The sequence below is a fragment of the Corvus cornix genome, chromosome 3 (genome assembly GCF_000738735.6).
Source record: "Corvus cornix cornix isolate S_Up_H32 chromosome 3, ASM73873v5, whole genome shotgun sequence".
Classification (NCBI taxonomy): domain Eukaryota; kingdom Metazoa; phylum Chordata; class Aves; order Passeriformes; family Corvidae; genus Corvus; species Corvus cornix.
The window spans coordinates 66,978,922-66,989,831 of NC_047056.1; the positions used below are offsets into that span (position 1 = coordinate 66,978,922).

The 10,910-nt window shown below is 38.8% G+C and overlaps 1 protein-coding gene across 3 annotated transcripts in view; it reads left to right on the plus strand.

The window, feature by feature from the left end:
* The window catches only part of HS3ST5 (heparan sulfate-glucosamine 3-sulfotransferase 5), a 193,494-nt gene extending 183,007 nt beyond the window's left edge, over positions 1-10,487 (plus strand). For all 3 annotated transcript variants that reach the window (XM_010402683.4, XM_039569741.1, XM_019291043.2), the window contains exons 3-4: positions 2,925-3,063; positions 8,733-10,487. In XM_010402683.4, coding sequence (XP_010400985.1) covers positions 2,957-3,063; positions 8,733-9,663 — 1,038 coding nt within the window. In that variant the 5' untranslated portion in view covers positions 2,925-2,956 and the 3' untranslated portion in view covers positions 9,664-10,487. The remainder of the gene's footprint in view (positions 1-2,924; positions 3,064-8,732) is intronic.
* Positions 10,488-10,910: the final 423 nt, after the last annotated feature.

Sequence of the window (10,910 nt, forward strand, 5' to 3'; positions counted from 1 at the left end):
CTGGTTTGGGTTTGGGCTTTTTTTTGATTGGTTGATTTGCTTGGTTTGTGTTTGTTTTGTGGTTTGGTTGGTTGGTGTTTTTGTACTGAGTCTCATTTCAAACGTTAATACTGAGGTCAGGAGGCCTTGTGGAATGTATTTCAGGAAACAGCTTGTCATTAATTTGATTTTGTTTTGGCCTGATGACCTCCACAGCCTCACTAAGGCTTGCAGGCAGATATGAAGTGGGTCCAAGAGCCTGTGTAAAGGAGAACACATGGAAAGCACTTTAGTTTCAAGTGTAGAGGGCTGCATATGTATATGTTTTCTGAGAGATGAAGTTCAGAACCAATTGTTGTAGCATTGAAGTGAAACTTTCATTTAGAGGGAGAAAAACTGAAAGATTTAAAACTTGGAACCTATGAAAATTTATCGTCATCATCTTCACGTCCTTCCCTTTCATCTCTTTTAATCATCATCATTATCATCACCATCATCATGTCCTTCTCTTTCATCCTTTTTAATCAAATAGTTAAAAGAGTAGTTGACAGTAACATATCAACACAGAGATATAATACCTGTGCATTTTTCTTAATATTTCACCTTTGGCTACATCTTTTCTGCCTTGCTCAATGTAGAGAATTCCTCATTTATTCATGATTTTTATGGAAAAAGAAAAGTATATTGCAAAAAGGCAAAAGTTTATCATGTAATTAAAGCTCTAGAAAGGAATTATTTCAGACTGAATCTCACTGGTGCTACAGGTTTTCTCTGTGACCTTGAGCAAATCACTTAATCTCTCTGTACTTCCTCTCCTCATTTATTTTTTAAAGGATAGTTATACTTCTTCTGTCTCTGTATTTACATTGCAAACTCCTTTTACTCTGTGCTTTATATTAATCTTGTTGCAATAAAGATCTTATCTAAGAATTCTTATTATAGAGTTGCCCTTATCTGTGTAAAAAGCAATATATATTGTGTGAAAAGTTATCCTGTATGATAGGTTATCCTGAGCTATGACCTGGCTGTATAAGGAGTTACTACTATTATTATCGTACCGGAAGTGTTTTAGAGACCAAGTCAGACTCAGACCTTCAGCACTGCATGGCTCTTTTATCAAGAGATGGTGGGCTGAAATTAGAAAGGCTTTCTCTACAGCAGTAAAATAAATGTGCTTCAGAATGGCTATTCAACAATGCTTGAAGAAAACCAGTATGGAGTGACCTGCATCTGCGCCTTTAAACCCAGTCAGCACTGGGGCAGGCAGGTTACATGAGTGCTGCCTGCTGGGAATGGTTTCCAGCTTGTATTATCTCCCTGACTGCATCCTGGATTCTTAAGAGAGCTTTCTGGGCCAAAAGTTTAACAGCGTGGGCAGGACAAAGAAATATTTGTAGTCTCTGTTAGCAGTGGCCAGTCAAACCTTTCACTCTCCCAACAATTCTGCCTCTGTATATAGATACATGCTTATAAATAATCTATCCCAGTCTTGCTTGATGTAAATCCTAAGGCTGAAAAAGAATAAAATGTGCAGCAAAAGAAGCTTTGCTGTAGTTAAACATAAGAAACTTGACATCAAAAATTGTTCAAAATAAGTGCAGCCAAAATTTAGGAAAAAAAGTTGTTCAAACTACTCCATAATGGAGTAAACATTCCTTGATAGAGGGAGTGAGACTCTGGATCAGTAGTTCAGGCAATTACACTTTATATTTATGATTTTTGTATCAAGAGGATCCGTTTGGTGATGAAAGCATTCTTTTAGTAGGTAGACGGTATGGCTTTACTTATCCTGAGCCGGTGAAAGGACTGGAACTTATTTCTCCTTATATCTACAAGAAAGTTCAAAACTGGTACAGAATGGATAACCATGTAATCTTTGATTGTGCTCTGAAAGCAGGGACTGATCTTGCTTCTCAGTTCATGTAAGAATGTATTAGAAATCCAGCTCTGAGTCTCCTAAAACGATCTGTAGTCCAGACACAAATGTAATGTCTGAAGAAGGGTCAAACTAAAGACAAACAGTTTTACTCAGCATTCGCTTCCACCTTCCCTAGGAACCTCCTGGTTAAATTCTCTTGGCATAAGGTCATGTATTTACTTCTGTCTGCCTCATAACTATAGTATTTGAAGCAATGTTCATTTATGGGATTTATAAGGTCTCTGGAGAACATCAGAAAAAGAAATTTAAATATATGCTTTGGTATTGCTAAAAACTGGGGATGTAGGCACGCTTGTTTCAAGGATGACAGTTTGTGTCCCATCAGTTCTTGAGGTGACAATCAAGGCTGGTGTCAGGCAGGTGAGGAGCTTAAGTGGTTCTCCAGAGAACAGACTAAGCTGATGCCCAGCACAGACACAGCTTATAGAATACACTGATGCTAAAAAATCATTATTGTGCCCACCCCAGATACCTGCTTCTCAGGTCTGTCATAAATACTTGCTGGCATGGATCAGGACATCTTTTTTAGATTTCTCTCCAGCATGCACTCTAATAATCATAGAGACACAGTAAACGTGCCTCCATAAACTGTACACAGGACCTGCAAGTCTAGCTCCTGGTTATTGCTGCCTTACTTGACATCAGAGCACTTAAACCTCTGTTGAAATCTAGCTCTGTCTGATTCCCAAAGGCTTAAAATCTAAACATATTTACCTAACAAGGTGTCCTATTACAATATGAGCTTCTACAAGACCTACATTTTGGCTATCCAGCAGCCTTGGCAATGGTGGGTGCAGCTGAACTGTCACTTCCAAAATTACTATCCTACCCCAGATACATTGCCATGTGGGACAGAAAAACAGTAGCAAACAAAAGAACTTTAACTACTTATTTTGCAGTTTTGCAAAAATTTTGCAAGTGTGGCTTAATCAGCTGCAACACCTGATTAAACATTACCCTGCATATTGCTTTCTGGTGAGTGTTTTATGTGTTCTTGTTTCTGCAGACTGAAGAAGTCCTGAAGATTGATGGAGGGCCATGCTATTCAAACAGCAGGCGTTGCTGAGACAGAAGCTCTTTGTGCTAGGCAGCCTTGCTATTGGAAGTCTCCTATATCTAGTTGCCAGAGTTGGGAGTTTGGATAGGTAAGTCATGAAGTAGCTACTCTCTTATTTACAATGGGCTAAGATTGTCTGAGTCTTTGCTTCAAGGGTCTGATTTCTTTAATTCTTTGGTTTTTGGTTTTGTTTTTTTTAGTGTCTACTCACATATAGAAAGACAGAAGGACTGCCATTTTAATAGTGGTTTTCATTACTTATTCCTACCCTTTGGAGAAGAGAGTAGGAAAACAGTCACAGTCATCTCTGTCAAAGTTCTTCTGTGTGTCCATTTGTATTCTGAGCACACTGACATTTGTTTTCAGTGAAGAAATAAACCAGCATCCAGTAAAAACGTCATTACAGTAGCTCATTTTGCCTGTGTACATCTGTGTTGACCTCTAGTTTCAGCAAAACAGTTATGATGTATTTATACATCTCCTTTTCTGAATTTGTGAGCAAGCAATTAATGTGCTACAGTGGTAGTTAAAATAAAGTATGAGCCTGCAGAGCAGCTCGTCAAGTTTTGAATACTATTTCATTTGAAAGATTGCTTCAGGGTTTGAGAATTTTAACTATGTTAATTAGCTGGTATTTTCCGTAGCCGAACGTGCTAAATAAGTGGGTTTTCTCTGTAAATGATTTCCTGGAGAGTGGCAGAAAGTACAGCAGAGAAAATCAAAGAGCATTTGGCACTTCTGACCAGGCTGAGTTTTGACCAGTTTTTGACAGTGCTACAGTAGTGCTACCTGCACTGACACTGCTGTTTCTGTCAGCTTTGAAATGGCCTGGGATTGCTGTGGAAGCTGCTCCACAAAGGCACAACACCAAAAAAAAAAAAAAAAAAAAAAAAGCTGTTTCAAAAGAATGAATGAAAAAAAGACTACAGGATTTCCAGAAGCTGGTAGACACTTGCAAGTTTTAATGGTATATTCATGTCCTTCTTTTAAATTATGCAATGTATTAGTTGATTTCAAAATTGTAACACAATGCTGTGTGACTATACAGTGCTTGGAAAGTGAAGACCTACTGTCCATTGCTAGGTAATGGTGGGCTCCATTACTGGTCACTGGGCGCCTTCTTCAACTCCTCAAATCCACTCCAGAAGAAGAAGGAGACCATGCACTCAGATAGGATGAAGTGCATTACAAATTAAGCCCTGGAACTTATATCTTCTTTCCCCTGGTGTTCAAATCATGTCTGATACTTCAGAAGTAGAAACTTCAGTGAAACTAATGTGATTCTGTAAATGGAGGCAGAAATCCTTACTGGTCCCTGCAAAAGTATATTTTATGCCTGGAGGCATGAAATCTAATTAACCTTCTGCTATTATCTATGCTTGCACATCTACAGAATTTACTGATGGCTATAAAATTATCTCGCCACAGTATTTGACTCGTTGACCTCCTGTGGCAGAGAATTCTGCTGGTTTCATACATAGTGTTGCCAATGGCAGTAAAATTCAGTTTTGTTCTCTTGCTTTACCCAGTGTGAAGCATACCACACTGCTAAAAAGTCCTGTGTATGGACTTGTTATGAAATAAAGAGAGAAAGAGGTACCAGAAAGGACAAGACACAGATGAATTAACTAGAAATATTCTTCTGCCTCATTGTTGTTGAATCTGTCAGTAAAAGGATGCTGAGAGGCTTCAACAGACTTTGGAATAACTAATTGTTCAGGAAGAAATCCAGATTCATTTATGCTTAATTTAGGCTGATTTAATTTGAACAAGAGAGCTGGGGATGGCTCATGTTTAATAGCCTCAGATTAGGCTCCCCAATGGCAGTGTCTTGAGTTTTCCTAGGCCCAAAGGGAAATTACCACTAGCTTATCTGATTCATTGAGTCATAAAGTCTGATAGCATGAGCCCTTCCCTCCAGGGGAGGCCACCTTCCTTCAGCTCCTGAGTGCATGGATCTGCTTCACATGTGGAATCTCAAATAGATTCTGTGGCAATTTTGAGAATATCTGGATTAGTCTTTGAGTTACCTGACTCAGTACCAGGAGGATTACCAGGAGTCTCCACACCTGATTTCCATGCTATAAACTACTCCTGCTGGAACCAGACTTATAATCTTTTGCTGCTGTGGAAGAAAATTAGCAAGTATTCTGGATCTGGAGAGACAGCTCATTAAGATTGCCCAGACCTACTTCAGCTGTTTTGAAATTTTTCAGAAATACAGTTCCCAGAGATGAATTGTTTTATGGCAGGTTTTCTCAAGAGTAATTGTGGAGTTTTAATTGAGAAATTACCTGTTTTGGGAGAGCAACTCAGTGATATAATAAGTGCCATATACTCTGTCTTAGCAAAGAATTGTTATTTAATGGGAAAATAACTCAGACAATAAAGAATATTAGCATGTTGCAACATAAGAGTAAATAGTTACATCTAGGATTAAACTATGAGGATCTGCCTTTTACCCACCACTGCCAAGCTTTTTTAAAAGTTACTTTTTTATTGTTTAGAGAGAGTAGAAGCAGGGGGAAAGAGTAGAAAAAAACCTGAAATCTACAGGCTGAGGATGAACTTCTAACAACATCCAATCTTTTCCCTTAGGCTAGAGGATATCTTGAGTATTTATTTACTTTTAAAGGAAACCACCCTGTTTGACAAGCTGTTGTGTTACACTGAAGGCAGTGCTAGCTGTCTTTTTGAGCAAGAGATAAAATTAGTTGAGATGGGTCTGGAACTGCTGTTGTGGAATCCTCATTGCTTGAAAACAAATAACAAATACACAGAAGGAGAGAGAAGAGAACAGAGACAGCAATTGCAGCTTCTGTTTCCTATGCTTTTAACTGCCACCTTGCTGTTACATTAAGACTCTCACCAGCCACACCACAAGTTATAGCAGCGTTAAGACATTTCTTCCTTTTTTTTTTTCCTAATATGAGCAGGCTTGCATCAGCATTTCAATGATTCAGTCTTTGCCACCAAGTCAGGCTTATTCAGATGGCAGAGAGCAAAGGGATGGAAGAAGCTAGAAACTTGAGAACAGAAATAACAGGAACCCATTTCTCATCACACTTTCTAATTAGTCTTCAGGACTTAGCTAGAGCTCATTTGAACTAAGCAGTGTCATATGGATTGTTTCTTTGGCTCTGTCTGGACAGGTTATATCTCTCAGCATCTGGATAATCAAGGAAACAGCTAGCAGGTCAGCCAGGGGGATCAAACTTACTTTGTCCCAACCATCCATTGTCCTAGCATCAGTGTCAAATTAGAGACCCCAACAAGCAGTGATGGATGGAAAACCCACAAAGAAATAAATAATTATGTCCTGAAAGTGGGGTCTGAATAATATACAGTAAATGAATGAGGGACCACATGCTGAGAAACCAGAATAAATACTGAATACCTAAACAGCTATTAATGAGCATTGCCCATCTGGTATACTGGCTAAGGCAGGGGTCCTGTGAAAAATAATAGCATGCGGCCGTGTAATTTAAGAACTGTATCATAATATATGTGCACAGTAAGCTCACACTAAAATTGCCTAGGCAACCTTTGTTCTTACATATGCTTAATTTTGGAGAGCACGGCTCCACAAAATTAGTAATAATATTTTTTAGGACCTTGGAAGCTCTCTGCACACACCAATTTAATCTTCAGTGAAATATTGGCCTGTATAATGTCCAAAGTGCTGATTTGAGAGTGGAGATGAGAGTTTATTCAAGGTTCTGTAGGAGCAAAGTTTTAACATTTTTCTTACTGAACCACTTATTGGATCCAGTGGCATCAGATAAAAGAACAAAGAAGTAGAGAAGTGGAAAAGAAGGGAAATAATTGTAGCTGAATATAAAAGAATTGTAGAAAAAGGGGGTTGCGAAAGAAGAAATAATAAGGCACAAAACGAGGTTCGGTGGGAGGATACAAAATTGATTATAAGGAAATCATTGATGTAATGATGCAATAAATGTATTTTTAAAAACTCTTCTTGCCATTCTTTTTCTACCTTGCTAATCTTATCTGAATTAGAACCTTGGACTTTCTGGTTCTGACTGGCAGAGAAAACACTGGACATATTGCAAAGAGGAGGAGAAATACTGAAAGGTGATGCCTAGAAAGCTGGTTTTCATTCCTTTTGTTCTTCACTCAAAAAATCATCTCTGGATCAACACAATGGAAAGCAGAAGAAAGACTTCAGGCTGGAATAGGAAAAGTGTGGGAAAGAGATTACTTAAATGAACTGGATTTTCAGATCAAACTGACCAAATATAATTCATCTTAGAATGCGATAAAAACTGCCAAACCCATCACAAAATAATGAGTTTTTAATTTAAAATGTTTAATGTCACAATCCGCTAATACGAGCAGGGATCATGATGGTTCGTTTTATAGATCTCAGAGTGTAAAAGGACAAAAGAGATTTCAGTTTTAATCATAATAGTGCACCTTTATTAAGTGCCCACAACACAGTAATGCAATAGAGGAGAGAAAGAGAGAAAGAAACACAAAGTAAAAGAGTAGAGAGGAAGAAAAAGGGGGCCAATAGCTACCAACAGAGGAGATGAAGTCCTCGTGGTCTGCTGCCAATAGATCCGTCTTCTTTCCATGGGGAGATCTCGAGCTCAGTTATTTCAGAAAGTCCCTTTATAGTCCTTTTCAGAAGCGAGGGGCAGCTGGCCAAGAGGTGGGAGAAATCTACAGCCATTGTTATGGGGCCCGTTGCTTTGGGAAAACAGGTACAGGACAGGTCATTCCTTTTTGCTTCAGCGCAGTCCTTCCCACCTGGGCAGCAAGAACAGCGCAGTCCATTGCGACCTGCACTAATTTTCCTCAGGAACGTGTACCAGTTCCCAGTGGGCACACCCGCAGGCAACACTTGACAGACATCCCACCTCAGCCAGGCCAGGCCAGACTGTGTTCAGTCTGTCCTCGGCGATGATCGTGAGGCAGATGAGGGATCTTCGGACCGTCTCTTACACCATCCTGTGACTCACGATTGCTGTCAAGCGAGCTCCATCAGCACGATTTTGTAGTGTTGTTGTGAAGTCTTCAGGACTCATCAGTGCTGGTAGCATATCCCAGAAAAGGGTAGAGAAAATAAGAAAGGAAGAAAAAGAAAATAAAAGAAAAAAGAAGGAAGCAAAAGAAGGAATAAGTAATTTTTTAATCAGAATACACATGTAATTTTTTATTCAAAATACACCTCTAATTTCTTATCACATCTTATTTTAATACTCATGTAGTTCATCTCGTGTCAATAACCTTGGGTGTGTCCACAGTGGATGGGATATTGACCAAATTGTGGACATCTATTATAGATGTCAATTGTGTTAACCATTTCATCATTTTCCAATTCATGGTGTACAAGATTGTTGATAAAACAAAACCAATCAAAACTAAAATCAAGAGAACAATGATGGGATGACACAATTTGTTCAGGACACCTGTAGCAGTAGGTGACCACCCAAAAAGAGTATCCCACCACCGGTTTAGGTGAAGTTCAAGACCCAAGAACAGTAATCATAGTTCCTATGCTGTCACAGAGCAGGGGGGTGAAGTTAGGATTTACCCAGCTAAATCAGGGCAAAATACCAGACTAAATAATAAAATATTTGCGAATTATTTAACCACTTGCAGAATAAATAAAAGTTGAAAAACAGGCACATCACATTACATTCAAAAATGTTCCCAAGAGCATGATTCCCTTATACATAAAACTTGTGTTGAGAGATATCCTCTTTTTACAAATACCTCTTATTTTACTTGCAGACTACAGCCCCTGTGCCCCATCGATGGTCGTTTTGGACCCCGCGGCCAGGACGAAATCCCATTGAGAGCCCTGCAGTTCAAACGAGGTCTGCTCCATGAATTTCGAAAGGGCAATGCCACCAAGGAACAAATTCGACTGCACAATCTGGTTCAGCAGCTTCCCAAGGCCATTATCATTGGGGTGCGGAAAGGAGGCACCCGAGCACTACTGGAGATGCTGAACCTTCACCCTGCAGTGGTCAAAGCTTCTCAAGAGATTCACTTCTTTGACAATGATGAAAACTATGCCAAGGGAATTGAGTGGTACCGGAAAAAAATGCCTTTTTCTTACCCTCATCAAATAACAATTGAGAAAAGCCCTGCGTATTTTATCACCGAGGAAGTACCTGAAAGGATTTACAAAATGAACTCATCTATCAAATTATTGATCATTGTCAGGGAACCTACCACAAGAGCTATTTCTGATTACACTCAGGTGCTGGAAGGCAAGGAAAGAAAGAACAAAACTTACTACAAATTTGAGAAGCTGGCTATTGATCCTAATACCTGCGAAGTGAACACTAAGTACAAGGCAGTGAGAACCAGCATCTACACAAAACATCTGGAGAGGTGGTTAAAATACTTCCCAATCGAGCAGTTTCATATCGTGGATGGAGACCGGCTCATCACAGACCCACTACCAGAACTCCAGCTGGTTGAGAAGTTCCTAAATCTTCCTCCGAGGATAAGTCAGTACAATTTATACTTCAATGCCACCAGAGGGTTTTACTGCTTGCGATTTAACATTGTCTTTAACAAGTGCCTGGCGGGTAGCAAGGGACGCATCCATCCAGAGGTGGATACCTCTGTCATTACCAAATTGCGCAAGTTCTTCCATCCTTTTAATCAGAAATTTTACCAGATCACGGCGAGGACATTTAACTGGCCCTAAACTAAACTTCATACACCACTTTCTGTTGCACCTGAGGCATGAGATAGATGTCTCTGCTGAAATATGCACTTTTCATAGACATGGCTAGCAAAGTAACTTTTTCATGCATACGTGTACATAATGCAGTGTGTGACCAAATATACGGTGGGATCGATTTTTTCTACAGAGTAGTAACTAACATAAATTTACTGTCAATATAGTTGCATCTTTTAAGATATAATAATAAAGGGAAAGGAGGTATTTAGGGAAACAAAGTCAGACACTGTTAAAAGGGTCAGTGTTCCTCTTGCTTAGTGAAGTGTTTATGTGAGATACTTATTGATCTAAGCAGAACATTAGTTTATGCCGTAAAAATTCTTGTCAAAAGTCTGTAAAGCTGTGAGAAAGCATAATCTTGAGGCTATATTTGGTATGTGTATTGCTAAAGGAATACTGACACTTTAAACACAGTGCTGAATTTTTACAATGAGAGTGAATAGTACTATTTTCTTATTATTTTAAATTAATATCTTATCTCATACAAACTACATTGTTTTAGAGTTCCTGTGGTGAGTTTGCACTATTGTTTTATGGTATGGACCATAGTGTCACTTGTAGCATGTCAATCATGTGTCAAGAAAAGGTCAAATAATTTTTTCTTCTATACTTGTGTGTCGACAAAGCTAAACATGGTGTACATAGTGTACAATGTTTGTAAATACTGGTTTCACACTAAGTAATTCTATTTTGTAAACTGAATATGGCTATTTAATTTATTGTGAAAATTAAATTTATTGTGGTATTTAAAAATGGAATGGATTAAAATTACCTATATGTGCAATGGCTTTTCATCTTTGCCTGATGTATGTCATTGTGGTCCCTTAGCTTAGACAGATCATATGTATGTGTGAGAGAGATTTGCTCAGGTAACCTTGCTTTATAGACAGTTGAGAAAACTGATACATGTGGCCAAGCAGGGTTTATTCAAAAGCTCATCCTTCTATGAATCTGGTGTAATGCTCAACTCAAAGAACATTGTTGCTGTTTTGTTGTGGCACTTTGCTAAAATTAATTCTGTTGCCTGTGAGGCTAAAGCATGACTGTAAAAGTCTGCTGTAACCAGGTATATCAAAAAAGCAGAGCCCTCATTAAAACCAAAATAACAGACAGACAGAAAAAATTAGCAGAAAGGTTTTGGAGATTTCATCAGCAAAAGCTGGTGATGCTTCAGAAGTCAAAGGAAGCAGTTGTGATACCTTTTCTTTAAT